Source organism: Diplotaxodon limnothrissa, linkage group LG3 (genome assembly GCF_057381915.1).
Source record: "Diplotaxodon limnothrissa isolate DT_005_m linkage group LG3, D_limnothrissa_male_GT1.1, whole genome shotgun sequence".
Taxonomy (NCBI): Eukaryota; Metazoa; Chordata; class Actinopteri; order Cichliformes; family Cichlidae; genus Diplotaxodon; species Diplotaxodon limnothrissa.
The window spans coordinates 15,412,633-15,430,664 of record NC_140598.1 but is presented as its reverse complement, the minus strand read 5'-3'; the positions used below and the strand labels follow the sequence as shown (position 1 = coordinate 15,430,664).

The 18,032-nt window shown below is 43.9% G+C and overlaps 1 protein-coding gene across 1 annotated transcript; it reads left to right on the top strand.

Moving 5' to 3' along the window:
• The first annotated feature begins 518 nt into the window (after positions 1 to 518).
• On the top strand, positions 519 to 11,553 carry LOC146634654 (protein NLRC3-like). Its single transcript, XM_085379034.1, has 7 exons — positions 519 to 538; positions 3,993 to 4,085; positions 4,170 to 4,262; positions 5,022 to 5,126; positions 7,719 to 7,954; positions 8,071 to 9,862; positions 11,373 to 11,553. Exons 1-7 carry the CDS (start codon positions 519 to 521, stop codon positions 11,551 to 11,553), a joined length of 2,520 nt encoding a protein of 839 aa, XP_085235160.1.
• Positions 11,554 to 18,032: the final 6,479 nt, after the last annotated feature.

The following is an 18,032-nucleotide window of genomic DNA, read 5'->3' as shown; positions in this document are numbered from 1 at the left end:
CCTTGGCCCACGTATCTGCGGTGATTTCTACACCTGTTGCTGATCAGGCGGCGTCCCCCTTGCCTATTTAACGCTGCGGCACGGAGTATTCGGCACTGGAACGTTGAACCTCCCATGTTCGTGCTCTCAGCTCTCCTAAGACAAACTCTCTCAGTGTTGTGTGGCGTATTGATCTAATTGGACTCTTTGTGTTTAGATCTCCCCGGAACTGGTGGCGGACCCTGACCTGTGATCCCTGTGTGTGTCAACATAAGTGGAAATTGGAGCGAGAGTGGCTGTGGAGAAGCGAGTGTGCGTAAGAAGAGGAGTGGCGGAGTTTGGGCCGAGTGGGGAGCGAGTGTGGATTCCTTCCCCTGGAGCCCTGAAGCCCTGCCCCATGCACTGTATATACACATCACTGTGGTTTCCCTTCTGTGTTCATAAATTGTCAACCCTTTGCTTGCCAGAACGCTGCCTGCGTCTGAATCCATCTGTTAGCCCTGACATTGGATACCTGGAAATCAGTGAAGGGACCATTAATGCTTAAACTTGTACACAGGTTTGAGAGCAACCACCCAAAAGCTTCTGCTAATAAACACTAGTCTGTGTTTGTGATGCAAATGTTTCTGGCTGTGTTCACAAACATTTAGTAAGGTGAGTGAGGAATATTAATACTTATTATTAGATCATTAGCAGACTGTAGAACTTGACTGCACGCCAAGGTGGCAGTTCAGCCATTTGATTCATGTTGCAGCAGCTCATGAGTGAATGAACATCGTGCAATAAAAGTACTTCTAGAAGTACATTTTTGCAAAAACGCACATTGTGGAGGAATGTAGGGAAGACACGAGGGAGCCCAATATTTTACTCAAACGTTAATCGCTGCATCACACAACTGAACATTCAAAGCGCCAAAACCTAACCCTCTCACTTCCCGTTACACTGGGTACGAGTGGAGCTACCTGGTGGTATGTACTTACATTTATTTAAATTTACTTGAGTAGGGTAGAGTCATGCTAATGACCTAATAATTTTATTCAGGTGTGTTGCAGCAGAGATACATTTAAAAGCTTCAGGACGCTGGCTCTCAAGGCCTGGAGTTTGACACCCCTGCTTTACACAAAGATGGGTTAAATCACAGTGCAAAGAATGAATGAATAAATGAAATATAAACAATAAATAATTATTAAATAGTCTTACACATCAATGTCATTGGTTGACTTTTGAAGTATTTGAATCCTTATTGGGTTCCCTGAGTGACAGAAGGATTAAAACACTTTAAAATCAGTACTGAAAATATGTGCAGACATTACTGGATAGATTTAGGGTTAGAATCAATAAATCACTATCATGTTAAACACTCTTAGAGTTCAAACCTTCGTAGAAACATAAGTCCAGTATCATGGAATGAAACCTAAAGGTGCATTTGAGGGTGCAAAACGTTTCGTCGGCATTGTTGTGTTTGTTTGGGAGAAAACTTACAAACATACAGTGCAGCACTTCAGAGTTACACTGCTAGCGATCGAAGATTTATGTAAATTCAACAGCTAAACGCATTCTGTACTGTACAGCAGGAGTCCCCAACCTTTTTGCACCACAGACCACTTTAATGTCAGACAATATTTTCAGGGAACGACCTTTAAGGTGTCGCGGATAAATACAACAAAAGAATAAAAAAAAGAAACTGTGGTATTTTGTAAATATAATAATAAATGTGACTTGAGCTGTGCGCCAACAACAATGACAGTGACATCCTCCTCTCTGCTTTTTAATGCTCTCTGGTCACTATGGTAACGCGTAAATAGTTCTTTCAAAATAAGACACACAACTACAACCATACATTTCACACCGGAGGATCAACTCTCGCGGAACGGTACCAAAAGACTCACGGACCGGTCCGTGGGCCTATTAGGGACCGCTCCTGTACAGGAGACACTGGACTAGATTGATTGACAATGGTCTACAGCAATCAGAACGCACAACACGATGTACTCCAGCCTGAAGCGTTTCTGAGGTTCCTGACTCTGACCGTCCCTCAAACGCCTCTCTGGGCGTTTCCTTCCGTCGCTTTTACTTTCGCTTTCGTGAATGTTGTGGCGCAGTTGATCGTCTCCATGTTAAGGTAACGTTAGCAGTCTGTACTGTTTTCCTGGCTAACATCAGCTGTGTGCAGCTTAGTTTCAGCATAAATCTGCTTCGTTTTATGTGAGATCAGAGTCTGGGAACGAGACAGAAACAGTTGATGATCAGCAGCTGAACTCGATGTTACTGTGGATCCACTGACTGATGTCTGTAGGCAGCTTCTCCTGCCTCCGTCAGTCTGTTATGGAAGCCCGTTTCCGCCACAAAAAAGGATCCATTCTCGAAATTTCGACTTATAACTCGAAAATGTTGAGAAAAGTAGCTCGAAATGTCGAGTTAGTTCTGCCAATCAGTAATCCAGCTACAATGCGCACTCAAACCCGCATCGCAACAAACCGGCGCTTTCGAGAGTACGTTAGCTGATATTAACGCCATGTGATTCAGCTAATAACAGAAGGATTTCATCATTTGTGAAGCCACACAGACAATAATCAGCGACTTGTGCATTTATGACTGGCTGTAATTCTGGTGTCTTAGCTGTAGCATTTGTAGCTGAGGGCTTCAGCTTCCGGGTAACAAGGAAATTACGTCATTCACGTAAATGACTGATTGACAGCACTAACTCTTAATTTTGAGTTAGTTTTTTCAAAATTCCAAGTTAATAAGTCGAAATTTCGAGTTCTGGATCCTTCTTTTTTTTAGTGACGCAAACGGGCTTCCAGTGTGTGGATGTTGTTTAACTGCTGACAGTGAGACAGGGCTGTCCTAAGAGTCGCTGCCAACACTTCATCTATAAAATGCATTTCTCTGCTCGTTCGCTATAGTCTGCTGTCGTATTTGTATGCAGGTTATTTTCAGTTTAACTGGTGATGTTCATTCGTGTATTGTAGGTGAATGCGTTGATGATTGATCATAAATTAGTAAACTGGCCGTTTTTGCTCAATGATTCCTGTTTCATGTTCAAACCGTCAGACAGAAACTCTGCGTTTGTTTTTATGTTCTTCAGCCTGTTGTTCTTGAGGTAATCTGTGATGCGTTCAATGACCCTCCACATGCTCTGAGGCTCATTTGAAGAGAAACAGAACTTCATCTTTAGAGCATAAGTGGGTTTTTGCCCTCTTTATGCCCGCGGTCAGGCTCTGTTTATTGTAGTATAACACTCATAGGACACAGTGACCCGCTGCACACACACTGCACACACACTGCACACACACTGCACACACACTGCACACACACTGCACACACACTGCACACAATGACAGCTGCAGAGTTTGTGTCTGATGTATTAAGTATGAAACACTGTTGGGCTAAAATCTGGTCAGAATGAATCCAGGTGCAGGTGTGTCAGTTTAGGACCACTGGACTAACATCCAAGTGCTCACAATATAAAGTGTATTCTGTAGTAACATCCTGGTGTTGCAGCAACAGTCCCACATGGAAACGTCAACACTCAAACTCAAAATCTCTTTTTGTCAACAATAAAATGACAGCAGACCAATTTGAACAAAGTTGGTAAAAAGCTTCAGAAATTAGTAAAATATTAAAAAGTGTCTGGATGCTCAATCATCCAGGTAAGGGTTAGGTTAGTAATGCTGTGATTGCAGACATTCCCCAACTCTCTGTGAATGGGACTCATGGCCATTGATCAGTGGTTGTTGATCAATGGTCATGACCTCCCAGCCATTGTGCAAATGTCCTGTTTATAAGGTTGGAAACCTGCAGTCAGCTGAGACTGAAGGAGTCACCTGGATGAGTCATGAAACGTTTCTCCCACTGAAAACATCCAGATGAACAGAATCAACTTTTGGGGATTAAAACGTGTCTGAATCAATCAGTGGGTGCTGAGTGGGTCAGTCAGTGTGTCGCTGGGCTGATTTGTGTTTCCTCTGCAGGTGAAGGTAGAAAGTGTGTGTGAGCTGATGTGAATTGAGCAGCATGGATCAGTGTGAGGACACAGAGGAGGGAGTCCCTCCCTCTAAAAGCACTCTGTGTGGGGAACATGAGAGCCAGACCAAAGCTCAGAGGTGAGATGACCATCTCTAACTGTCCATGACTCTTCTCCATGTCACAGCTCAGCACTCACATCACTGCTCCATCATTATTCACAGGAACCCGCCTGGACCTCCACCCAGCTCTGTGTCCTGTAAGAGTGACGCGTCTAAAGATGTCATCATTTGGTTTAAAGTCTCTGCTGCAGAGAGGTGAGCTGTTAGTAACAAGAACTCTCTGGTTTAAATGATTTTGATGTTTCCTGGTTTCTAAAATGCATCTCTGTAGCAGAGCAGTGTCTCCAAGGACACACAGGCTCAGCTGTAACTGTCAGTTTATCTGGTTTAAGACACATTTGGACTCAATTGGCTGTTTTTAACTATGTATTTTAATCAGAGGTGTAAATCTAGACCTCACACATCTGGATCCTAAACTATGATAGAAACAGCTGCTAGCAGTGGGTAGTTTGACTTTGATACGCTGCTCTAGAAAGCAAACAAAGGTTTGTGCAGCTCCTCTTCAGAAAAGTGTTCAGAGAGCAGCTGCTGTATTAGACAAAGGCTCGTCGTGTGAGCCCAGATGTGTGTAACAGCTGGATGAAGGAGAACCATCACAGTCGCGTCTCCATCCCGCCTTTATTAATGAACTTCCTGTTGCTTGCAGATGACAGGAACACAAAGTGTTTGTGCCACGTGATGCTGCAGGATTTGTTAACGTGTCCATGATGGTAACATCTCCTCGTCTAACTGCAAACACATGAGCGCTCCTAACGGCAGCTATCACAGCCACACAGACTGTGTCTCACTGTTGCATTCAGGGACATTTGTTTTCCTGTAAAAAGCTGAACTCTAATCTAAGAGGACTGTTACTGACAGGAAACAGCTGCATTATCTGCAGTCTGTGTGATCACAGCTGCTTCAATCACTTCATCAGAGAATTGATCATTGAATAAAACATGTTTGTGTCTGCAGAGGTCAGAGGTCACAGTCTGCAGGATCCAGCTGTCCGTCTGTGAGGAGTGATGGGTCCAAACAAAGAAACCCTCCAGACTTCAGTGCTGAACCTGGACCAACGAGGTCAGAGACCTGTGATGACTCCTTTACATGTTTGTGTTTTCCTGGATAAATATGACCAAAGATTCATTAAAAAGATAAAAATATTAGACTTTGTCCTGTAGCGCTGTGTGGCAGGCAGGATTGGACCCAAACACAACAGGATGAAGTCAAAGAGGCAGCTTTATTTCAGCTGTGAACATGCAAACAGCAGAAATAAGGAAACATAACTGTAGGTTTGCAGTGAATGAAGCCTCAGCTCGACGCTCCACTTTGTCCCTCTTTTCCTTCTCCAAACAGCCACATCAGGAGTCTCTGATGGAGTTTTAAAATATTTAATTACAAATGTCCAAAGATGGGTTCAGGATACCTGAATCCACAATTATTAAAGCTAAAATAGTTCACAGGGTTTGGACTTTGTTAGGTGACGAGAGAACATCAAAGTGTTTTTTATCTTTAAACAGTATTTTTATCACTTCAGTTGCTCTCACAGCCCTGTTTGTTATTTTACCAGAGCTCTTATGTTTCACTCAGTGCTCCCACCAAACACCTTGGAGGACACATTAGTGTGATTTAGATTTCATTGGTGCAAACACCAGTCACACAAGCTAACCCATGGAGGCAGCAGCAGGCTTTGTGTTTGGTAAAGTCTGTTGGCTTAAACTAAGAGAGTTTAGTTTGTTAGCACAAAGAGCTGTCAGCTAAAGCCCCGAATGCACTTTGAATACAGACGAACTGAGAAAAACACTTTAAATACAGCAAACAGTCAAACTGACCACATGTTTTTCTGCTGATCATCCACAGCAGTACATTTAGCATTCATGCTAGCAGCAGGCTATGACTGTCCACTCAGCACCAACACAGGTAGGAGTGAGCAGTGATAATAATGGATTGGATTTATATAGCGCTTTTCAAGGCACCCAAAGCGCTTTACAATGCCACTATTCATTCACTCTCACATTCACACACTGGTGGAGGCAGCTACGGTTGTAGCCACAGCTGCCCTGGGGCAGACTGACAGAAGCGAGGCTGCCATATCGCGCCATCGGCCCCTCTGGCCAACACCAGTAGGCGGTAGGGTAAAGTGTCTTGCCCAAGGACACAACGACCAGGACAGAGAGCCCGGGTTACAGATACGCTTCCCAAACCCCTGAGCTACGGTCGCCCCAAGTCCTGCTCCTGATGAAGCAGGACTGTGAGCAAGTTTGAGCTACAATCCTATTGGCTTCTCAGTTTCTCCAAAGAAAAGGGGAAAAATTCTTGGTGTTGTGAAGATGTGAGTTGGTCTTGTTGTCGTGGGGCTGGAAGGATGCTGGCAGTGAGAGGCTTTTCATACAGTGTTCAGTAGCAGAATGAGAAGAAAGCCACTGCACATGAAACAAGGTGCTCGTAGTGTTTGTTTACTGTGTTTGTGCCACAATGTCAGATCAGTTGTAGATTCACATGAAGACTTGTCCAGTGAAACCAATGCAAGTACTGCAGTACAGAGCAAAGACTAAGCAAGCCAGGAGAGCTCTCCAACTTTCTGAAAGTATCAGGATATTTGAGTGATAAGAAAAAGTGGATCATGCAACAATGTCCCTCAGCACACAAAACAATCAAAGCAGAATAAATATAATGTTTTAGATCAAACACTTACAGGGACCTGAAGAGAGAGAACCAACAAGATGTCATGGCTAACAGAGGAATTCAAGCACAGACTGAGTTCTGACAAACAAAAAGGTGACAGTTTATTTACCAAAGGGGTGAACCACAGTGCTCTATATATGTACAGTGAGTCGGGGAGGGGGTCCAGGGCTCCAGGGAAAAGAGGGAAGGGAGTCCACACTCACTCCTCTTCAGTCACTCGTGTCCTGCTCTCCACTCACACAGCCACACACGGGAGTCACAGGTAAGCGTCTGTAACCAGGTCCGGGGAAATATATACTCAAAGTATACACAAAGTTAACCCAACTGGTGAATTTAGAGAGAGATTTCTTAGCAAGGAGCTGAGATCATGAACACAGGAGGGTCAATGTCCCAGCGACAAACTGCTCCATGCCGCAGCGTTAAATGGTTACCGGTAAGCCCAGGTGAGTCAGCAACAGGTGGTGTAATCATCATAACTGTGTGGACCAAGAGCGAGAGGCCATTACAAGCTCCACCCAGGCAGGCAAAACGCTAGCAGGAGAGAGCAAAACATAAAACCTGAAAAGCCATCATGAGCCAGCCAGAGAGACACAGAGTTTATACTAGAAGAGAAACCTGCTCATCTTCATCATGTTTGTTTAAACAGAGAAAATCAGAAGTCTCTGTGTGTCAGACCACGGCTCTACACGGACACTTCTAAGCTGCTTCAGAGTGAACTGACCCAGATAATCTGCACACAGCGGCTGTAAAACAGTGAAAGTCATAACTGTCTCTCTCTGATGGAAAGCTTTTATTGTGAAGTCAGGAAGTCTGCAGGAAGTGTTGAGTTTGTATTCATCACTCAGTGTTTAATGAGACAGGCAGACAGGAAGAGCAGCTCATTAGTGTTGATGAAATCAAAGGAACTGTGAGGAACTGCAGTTTGGTCACATCTGGATGTTTTTCACTGACAGTAAATGTTTTAGTGATAAAGAAATGTGTTCACAGAGTGAGGAAGAGGAGTGGTGTTTGTGAGGAGGAGCAGCTGTCCTGCTGTGCTTTGTGTCAGGACGTCCTGAAGGATCCAGTCTCTACCAGCTGTGGACACTGGTTCTGCAGACAGTGCATCTCCTCATACTGGGACCAGTCTGCTCCATCAGGAGACTCCTCCTGTCCCCAGTGTGGAGAAAGATCCAGAAGCAGAGCTGGACTGCAGACAGCCAGTCAGAGCAGCTGTGTACAAAGTAAGACTGAACATCTGTCTGCTGATGGACTCATTTCTGAAAACTGGACTTCTTGTGTTGTTCAGACATTGAAGAGTTTTCTTTCTCTTTAGTCTCGTTGTTTTTCTTTCTTTCAGCAGATGTTGGTCTGCAGGAGGTTTTAGATGAACATAAGATCAGTCTGAGGAGGAGATGTGAACATGTGACTGAAGGAAGTGATGAAACAGGAAGTAGAACCCTCCTCAACAGGATCTACACTGAGCTCTACATCACAGAGGGACAGAGTGAAGAGGTTCATACCCAACATGAGGTGAGGCAGCTGGAGACAGCTTCCAAGATGGACGCCCTCCATGACGCTCCAATCAGGTGCCAGGACATCTTTAAAGCCTTACCTGACCAACAGAGACCCATCAGAGTGGTTCTGACCAACGGCGTGGCTGGTGTTGGAAAAACCTTCTCAGTGCAGAAGTTCACTCTGGACTGGGCAGAGGGCTTGGAGAACCAACATGTCAGTGTGGTGGTTCTGCTTTCATTCAGGGAGCTGAACCTGATCAGAGATGAGCAGTACAGTCTTCTGGAGCTGCTCCATGTTTTCCATCCAACATTACAGAAGGTCACAGCAGAGAAGCTGGCTGTCTCTCAGCTTTTGTTCATCTTTGACGGCCTGGATGAAAGCAGACTTTCATTGGATTTCACCAACAGGAAGCTGCTGTCTGATGTCACACAGAAGTCATCGGTCAGCCAGCTGCTGGCAAACCTCATCCAGGGGAATCTGCTTCCCTCGGCTCTCGTCTGGATAACTTCCCGACCCGCAGCAGCCAATCAGATCCCTCCTACATGTGTTGACAGGCTAACAGAAGTACGAGGCTTCACTGACGCCCAGAAGGAGGAGTACTTCAGGAGGAGATTCAGTGATGAAGAGCTGTCCAGCAGAATCATCTCCCACATGAAGACATCCAGGAGCCTCCACATCATGTGTAGTATCCCAGTCTTCTGCTGGATCACTGCTACAGTTCTGGAGCACATGTTGACTACAGAGCAGAGAGGAGAGCTGCCCAAGACCCTGACTGACATGTACTCACACTTCCTGCTGGTTCAGACAAAGAGGAAGAAGAACAAGTACCATGAGGGACGTGAGACGAGTCCACAGGAGCTGACGAAGGCTGATAGGAAAGTTCTTCTGAAGCTGGGGAGGCTGGCGTTTGAACATCTGGAGAAAGGAAACATCATGTTCTACCAAGAAGACCTGGAGCAGTGTGGTCTGGATGTGACAGAGGCCTCGGTGTACTCAGGAGTTTGTACAGAGATCTTCAAAAGAGAGTGTGTGATCTTCCAGAAACCAGTCTACTGCTTTGTTCATCTGAGCATTCAGGAGTTTCTGGCTGCTGTCTACAAGTTCCACTGTCACACCAACAGGAAGACAAAGGTGCTGAAGAACTTTTTGGGAAAAAAATACAACAAGTCCTCTCTGGATGATTTCCTGAGCAGAGCCATGTATAAATCCCTCCAGAGTGAAAATGGCCACCTGGACCTGTTTGTTCGCTTCCTTCATGGCCTCTGTCTGGAGTCCAACCAGAGACTCTTAGTAGGTCTGCTGGGTCAGACAGAGATCAGTCCAGGAACCATCCAGAGAGTCATCAACAACCTGAAGGAGATGAACAGTGATGAAATCTCTCCTGACAGAAGCATCAACATCTTCCACTGTCTGATGGAGATGAACCACCTCTCATTATTTCAGGAGATCCAAGAGTTCCTGAAGTCAGAGAACAGATCAAAGAAGGAACTCTCTGAGATCCAGTGCTCAGCTCTGGCCTTCATGCTGCAGATGTCAGAGGAGGTTCTGGATGAGTTGGACCTGCAGAAGTACAAAACATCAGAGCGGGGACGACTGAGACTGATTCCAGCTGTGAGGAACTGCAGAAAGGCTGGGTGAGTCCAGATGTGATCATTAACATCATTGATCAGTGTAGGTTAGTAGTTTAATGTTGAAAATAAAATCAGATTGTAACCACAAAGTGTTTGTGTCCGTACGCTGCAACCTTCCACACCATTCCTTTATTGTACAGACTCAGCAGCAGCTCCATGGATCCCAAATCCAAGAGTGGAGAACAGATTTGAAGTGTGTCACATCCATGCAGTCACAGCTGTTTCCACCATGTTTCCACTGATATTAATCCTGTTCAATGACACGTTTCATATCAGTGAATATGTTCTTTAGGACGTCCACTGACATGTTTAAGTGTCCTGCTGGAAATCACTCAAATCATCCATGAAATCCATGAAAAATCCTTTTAGTGTTTCTAACTTCAGCCTCTGTCCTCTCTCTCTCTCCATCCTCCTCACTGCTTCTTTCACTGATAATCACACAAACATCGTATTCAGCTACAAAATAACACAATAATATCATCTGATGATCATTATTATAAGAGCAGGATCCATATTTGATATCAGAGTAACACACTGCTTGGTTATGTGCAGTCATCATCAGTGACTGTGGGTCAAACAGAAGCTCTCTGATTGGTTGCTGACCTTGGTCACCTGTCCACTCTCACCTGTTTGTGTTTGCTCTCTCTTTGCTGTCTCCATCCTCTCTCTCCTTTCTCTCCCTCTCTGTCTTTGTACGTCACTCAGGTCCAATGGAAACAGTGACATTTACAAACCAATCAAAGACAAACTGATCCATGTCAGGTTATAACAATATTCAAAGTGAATACAGGCTGCTGCTGGACACAGACAGGTAACATCATTTTGACTTGCTGTCACCTGGATCTGGACTCATAAACACTGAAGCCCTGAACAGGAATACAAATCATTTTCTGCCAACTAGCGACACACCAGCAGATAATGGCTCAGAAAGCTCAAATGAGCCAATCATTTCTGTGTTTAGTTCCCCTGAAATCAGATCTGATATCAGCAGCTCTGAGTTCATTCATCATTATTGTCCAGTGATGAGATTTCTGCTCCGTTTGGTAACAGTCAGCAGGTTTTTCCTGCGTGTGGACGTGAACAGTCGTACCTGACAGCAGGTAGCAAACAGAGATCATCTTTCCAGCTGGAACTCTTCACTGAGCTGAACTCATTCAAAATGTTCTGGAGTCAAAACAGGAAACAGTCCAAATGTGTGTCTTCACTCTGACTCTGGATCAGATCTCAGTGACAGACTGTGGACATTATGGAAGCCTAAATGTGACACCATCTTCCTCCTTCATCTGCAGATTAAAGCCAAACAAAGATTCTCATTAAAAGTCTGCAGGTCTGAGAGAGACTCAATCGTTGTGTCATGTCAAACACAGTAAGAGGAGCTGAAGCACAGATGTGAAGAGCAGATTCATCAGATTATGACCTCACTCTGTTTTGTCTTCATATACATTCAGTCTCTGTTTATAATGCAGATTTTCTGCTTTTATAATAACACATTTTATATTTTCTATCATCACAGACTGACTGAGTGTGGACTCTCAGAGTCTCACTGTGAAGTTGTGGCCTCAGCTCTGAAGTCCAACCCCTCCCATCTGACAGAGCTGGACATGAGTAGAAACTACAAGCTGCAGGATTCAGGTGTGAAGCTTCTGTGTGCTGGACTGGAGAGTCCAAACTGTCGACTGGAGACTCTGAGGTGAGTTCACTGACTGCGGCTGTTGTTGTTTTTCTATATTTCATGTCTTTGATTGATGTTTGAAACTTTCTTTAGTTCCTAAATGTTCAGGATGTGTCTGAAGACAAATGTGAAGAAGTTTGAGTGCTTTCAGAAATGTTGTCTTTCCAAACGACTGAACAACAGTTTTTCCTTTTGGCTCCAAACAGAAGTGACAGACTTGAGCAGGGTTCATTTAAAGGCTGACAGAAGTGGAGTGGTGACGGGGAGATGTTTGACAGGACAGTGTTTCAGCCTCCACAGGTTCATGTTGTTCTCCATCAGTCAGTGAAGATGAAGTCAGTGCTGATGAGGCTGTAGAGTGTGTGAGGGATGTGAATGAGGATGATGAAGATCTGATGATAGCAGATAAAAACAGGCTGCAGAGACTTTGAGCCATACAGGGCACACAGTGTGTGTACAGAACAGCTGAAATCATTATGGAGGCCTCACTGGGATATGGAAGCATCACAGTACAGCTTCAGTGAAGCTTTAAAGTCTCTGATATGAGATGAGAAATGAAGCAGCCAGAGCTTTTTCATGAGTGGAAATCCACTGTGACTGTGAGCTGCTGCTACAGCCTCCAGATTAGCCAGCAGCTCATCCTGCTCAACATTTCCTCACCAACTTTAATAGAAGTGTGATGTTTTCAGCTGGAGTGATGGTCAGGGTGGCCTCCCTCTCCTCTTCTTCTCCTCTTCCTCTTTCCTTTGTAAAGCCACTTCTGCTGCTTTCATTCATTTGGAAGTCCTGTAGCTGAGTTTGGGAGAGACTAACAGCCTCGGCAGCAGAGGGGAGAAAGGCTGTAACTGTTGGGTCTGTGTTTCCACAAGCCCCGCTAATTCTAGAGACTTATTCATCATGAAGAAAACAAGACAGTCGATCGATCCATTACTTGCGCAAGGGAGGCCTCGTCTGTGTCCAGCACGACAATGACCCCAATGGTGGCCTCCTCTCGCTGCCTTTTATTGACAATCTTCAAACAATAGTTTACAAAGCACCTCCCCTTGCAACCCCCCTTTGGTTACATAGACAAGGCACTGTATGTAAGTGTGTGTGTGTGTGTGTGTGTTACCTCCTGCTGACCAAAGGGTCATAAACCCAGGAAGTTTACATCAAAAGAAACAGATCTTTCAGATAGGATGTATCTACAATAAAACCTCCCCCAGCACAGAGTGGCTGGAAAGGTGGTCAGGATCAAAGGAATGGCTTTGATCCTACTGCTTGAACTAAGACTGTACAAATTTAAGAAACACAATGGCAACATTCAACAATTAGACTTAACATTTCCCTCCTTTTTGTCATTGTTCTTAAATTTCAACTTATGCACCCTTTGTTTGGACAGTGTCAGTATAGATTTCATTCATACACAGTAAACTACATCCTATACATAAGCAAATCAGTATCAACAGTCCAAAAACAGGAATTAATTTTTTCAAAAGAAGATGCCACCAAGGACCAGACGGTAACCAAGCTATCCAGCCTTGTGGCGGATCTACTCCTGTCGTGCAATTCATTATGTATTTCTTCAAGTAAACAACTGAATGTCAAAGGTCAAACAAGAAGAATCATCATTCTCAAAAATCATATGTCACTACAATCCAACTGTATACAGACATAGGTATTTAAACGCATCAGTTGACTTTATTGTTTGTCCATATGGCTCTCAGCTAACTTCAAAGCTGCAGCCTGGTCAACACCCTTCTTTATGACTCCTATCAACCCCCCAAATCTTTTCACTGTAGGCATCCTGTGGGGGTTAGAGTCAACTGGTGAATTATCTGCATTTACAACTCTTCTCCTGTCCTGTTGTCACCACAGAAAAAGCTTTGTAAAGGAAATTGGATCAAGCTGTTTTGAACTTCTTGGCTCGAAACCTCAAGTGTTCATGATGTAATGTAGACAAAAGGCTTCTCTGTTTACATCCTTCTTGCAGAAGACAAAAGAATAGGTGATGTTGCCATGTTCCATGGTTGATCTCCAACTTGGGCTAATCCATTGTCCTTCATACACATAGGCAATTGGCCTGTTTCCAGTTCGTTTAGCTGTTCAATGTCCTGCAACAAGTCATATTCTTTGAGTCAGACGAGCAGGTCTGTCTCACCAGAGCAGTTCACCTTCCCAGCTACTGGTGAATCAACCTTCCATTCAGGTTCAGAGCAGTTGAAAAGTTGGCAGTGTTCCCGGATGTGTTGCTAAAGCAACCAGACAAACTGCCTCGCTCTCAGTGATGCTATAGGGCCACAGTCCAGAAGAATGTGTAGCCAGTGGCATCACAAGCATAACCATTGGTCTCATTCTTTATGTGAGCGGTTGTGTTCTTAAACTGCCACCAGTAGTTGTTGAAAACCCATGCTGGTACTGGGTGTGGTTTGCTCTGTTCCAGTGCGCTCCCTGTCATCCCACTCAGGGTCCACAGGCACAAGAAGATGCACAGCACATTCCCAGCCATTCTGATGAGTACCTGTGGCTCAGTTGGTTTCTTCACCGGATTGAGACGAGGGGCCCTGGAGGCTTTCCCCCCCCCTTTGTTCCCGGTCTTCCTGCCACTTACTCCGAGCTGGCCTGGATGTGTGTCACCTTCTTGCAGTGCGCTTGATATATCCAAGTGTTCCTTCCAGAAATCTTCACTGCTGTGGTCGTCGTCAGCAGCATCCGATATGGACCTTCCCACCATGGACTGGACCAGCACTTCCTCTCCATGGCCTTATCAACATCCAATCTCCAGACTTCAGACTCTGCTCCTGCGGAGAAACAGAATCATCTGGCAGATCATTTGTTCTCATGACTACTTTACTTTTAAACATTTTCAAGCATCTAATCTGCTAATACGCTCTCTCTTCTGCTTTTCTATCATCACTACAGAAGACTGGAACTCTAAATGCTCTAACATGTGTAATCTCAAAGAGTCAGACCATTCTCTGTTGGAGTAATCCTCATGTACTTATTCTATACAGTCTAACCATGTCCTGCCTGTCTTCCTAAATCTTAACTTTACTATTCCATTAGTTCTCTCTGCCTGCAAAAGTTTTTCTTTTTAAAAAGTATTTAATAATCCTAGAATGAGTATAACGACTGCTCATTTCCCTCCTGTTTGAGACATGGCAAAGCCAATGGCTCAAAATAGCAGCAGTCTTATACAAATTATTAGGCAGTACTGGTTTATCACACAGATAAAAAATCATCCTGCAAGCTTGCTCCCTCTGTAAGTCACAACTGTTTTCCTGCTGTAGGTGAGTGGGCCTGCATGTCTGCTGATGCTGTACTGATAAAAGGTTAACACCATGTTTAACTACAGCTGCTTCTTTTGTGATCTTATCTGCAAAAACTTTCCCTAATGCAACTGGATCTTTCCCTCACATGTGTGCTGCACATTTACAAACGGCAATTCTACTGGTTAATAACACTGCCTCCAGCAGATTTTGCAAGAGTTTGGTGTGTTCTGCAGGTTTCCCTGTAGAGGTTGTCACACCTCGTCTCACTCACTGCACTACAAAGAAATGTACAGTAGCAAATGTATACTGCCTATCAGTGTATATTGTCTCTCTACAGCTTTACACACTTCCGTTAAAGCTAGCATCTCTGCTGCTCAAGCAAATATGAAACATGCTAGTTGTCCTACATAGATAACTCTCTCTCACTGTCTGCTACAGTAAAACGTGTTCTAGTCTGTCCCTCTGCTGTTGTAAAACTCAAACCATCAGCAAACCAAACCTTTCCCTCAACGAGTGGCACATCTATTAAGTCATCCCTCAGCTTACACTTCTTCTCCTCGCGCTCTCTACACTCATGAGAAGTGCCCTCCTCCGTTGGCAAAAAGGGTTGGACAGATTCAGAATTGTGCACCACTTTATGGTAATATGTGTGGTTGTGAGAGTAACATTAAAGACAAGTGTCTTGTAGGTGACAGAAATGTAAGTTTAGTCTGCAGTAGTAGACATCTACCTCGTGTGGAACTAACAATGTCAAAAGGTGAAATAAACTATTGAAACATTGTACAGCTTAAACTGCTGCACATACTGATCTCACGCATGGAGGTAAAGCACGAGCAACTAGAGCTAATCTTTTAGGCTAGTAAGTTACTGGCTTCACTTGTGGAAAAAGTGCTGTTAGTTATTTTACAGTCACCTGGCATTTGTGCTGTTCACAGAACCACAAGTCCATCGCTGGACCTCCTCTGCGCTGTCACTTTCTGGAGCTTGGCACGCTCCCTCAGGTTCCATTTTCCAACGCTGCTGAAGATTTAACCCTAGAACACTATCGCTATAAATAGTAACACGATCACTAATGCCGGGTGATTTTTACCCGATATAATATAACCAATGAAAAGTAATCAAATATATCAAAATATGACAACACATGACAAATTAGAGTGGTCTTCTTTTACTTTCAACTGTGCCATGTCTAACAAAATGAAAAATAAAACTCCTAAAACAAAATAATGACTCTGGAAAGCTGGTCTTTGGTCCACCCATTCCTGGGACATTTGAGACTTCCCTGGTGATGGCACAGGCTCCTCGACACGCAAACAGCTTAGTTGTCTTCCTTAACGTCAACGTCGAAACTCTTTCATCTTATTTAAGATTTGCTGTGCAAAGTCTCCTCGTGACGATCCTTTGGAAGACCAGTAACACAGCTCTCTGTGCTGAAGGTGATCTCCGATCCTCCTGAAAACTCTCTCCTGGCCTCAGCTTCCATCTTGTGGACGATCCTCTCAGTCACTCCTTCTCGTCATGGCACCTCACGATATCTACAAATTAAAAAATGACACTCCTCTCGCCACACGGCTTTCGCCATGTGTCAACTCCCCAATGAGACATGTACAAGAGTGTTGCACAGTCTCCCTAAAACAATCTCCAAGGTTTGTCCCTTGGAGCAGCTTCACTCCAAGCTGTAACCCTGTGTAAAAACATTAGTCAGCATTGAAATGTTCAGCTTGTTTAGCTCCCAGCTCCTGTATCCTAGAAGACAAAGTCTTAAAATTAAAACAACTTCACATTTGCAACCAACTATAGATCATAAGAGTAATAAAGTATTCAGCATCACAGAGACAAGTATCATTGCAGGTTTATTCTAAACTCATTAAACTCCTACTTTTCCCCATAATTTGTTCCAAATTATTTAACATCTCACCGTCATTCCACATTGTAATCAGTGACGTCCCTTAAGTTTGTTACTCACCATGAGCCCAACAGTGTGGTCAGATAATGGGCCCCGATGTAACTATTCTGTAACCACTGCACATCTGTTCAATTGTCACTCGTCTGTCTGTGCTGAATCCTTTACAAGCACTCTTAAAGAAAAACAACATTAGCCAAACACAAGGTTCATCCCGGTTGTCAGGTGTCGGCCATCCAGATTCCAGAGGAGCTGTGAAAAGTCATAAAGTTAACACTCGCTGTGGAAAAAGTAACAATGGTCTCATCACAGTATGTCTCACACTGCATTCATTTCTTCCCTGTAACATTCTCTCAAAAACACAGTGTAATTTCATCATCAACATATAGCCTGTAACTACAGTTCTCTTCATACAAAATCTCAGTAATCCTGTGGTAGAGAAACATCATTAAGTTGTGTCCTGCTGTAAACCACATGATCAAATCACATGATTAACCATCTGCTGTAAAGAGAAATGTAAATGTTAGCGCTGCGCAGGTGTGTACACACTTTCTCACAGTAATCTCTGTGAGCAACACAAGGTAGTGAATGACACACACATGGTAAATTCACAGACATAGAATTTAAACTAAAAAGGTTAAATTTTCAGAGTTCACATAGTCATGTGACCCAAGTTTCCTCCTGTGGTCTCCTTCTGCTCCTGCAACAGAGACACACACAGAGACACATCCACACCTTTGTCAGGTGGGGGTTGACTTCACACAATGGTGTTAAGTCAGTCAGTCTTGTCAGCTTTTGTCAGTCAGTCAGTTTCCCATTTATTTTAAAACTCTTACTCATTCACTCAGTGATTCCTTCTTTTGCTAATTGTGGAAATTATCGTCGCATCCGTTTCCACGCTCAGCAAAACAACGTCATTTCAAAAAGAAAAATAATTTAGACTGGATTTTCTCGCTGAATCCTTTTGGACAGGAACTTGTCTCAAATAAGTGGATTTCTCCTGAGCCCATTTTAATTTTGGAGAAGCTCACTTTGCAACAGTTTTCTCGACGACGCTTCGATTCTGATCGTGCTCAAACAGAGATCATCAAACAAAACTTTCAGTGCACCATGAAAGTAACAAAATAAAAGAAAGAAAATAAAGGAAATCAAAGGAAAGAAAGGCCTTGTTTAAGTCATGACACGTGTTCTTCATGCCAGGGGGATAAATCGTCACAACCCAATTGGCAGGCTCAACTTAAATAACAAAAGACAAATCAAACAGCCAGTTTAATCTCAAACATTCATCCAATCAGCCATACACACAACATACAGCATAACCCTGTTGTCTTAGCACATAATAAGTTT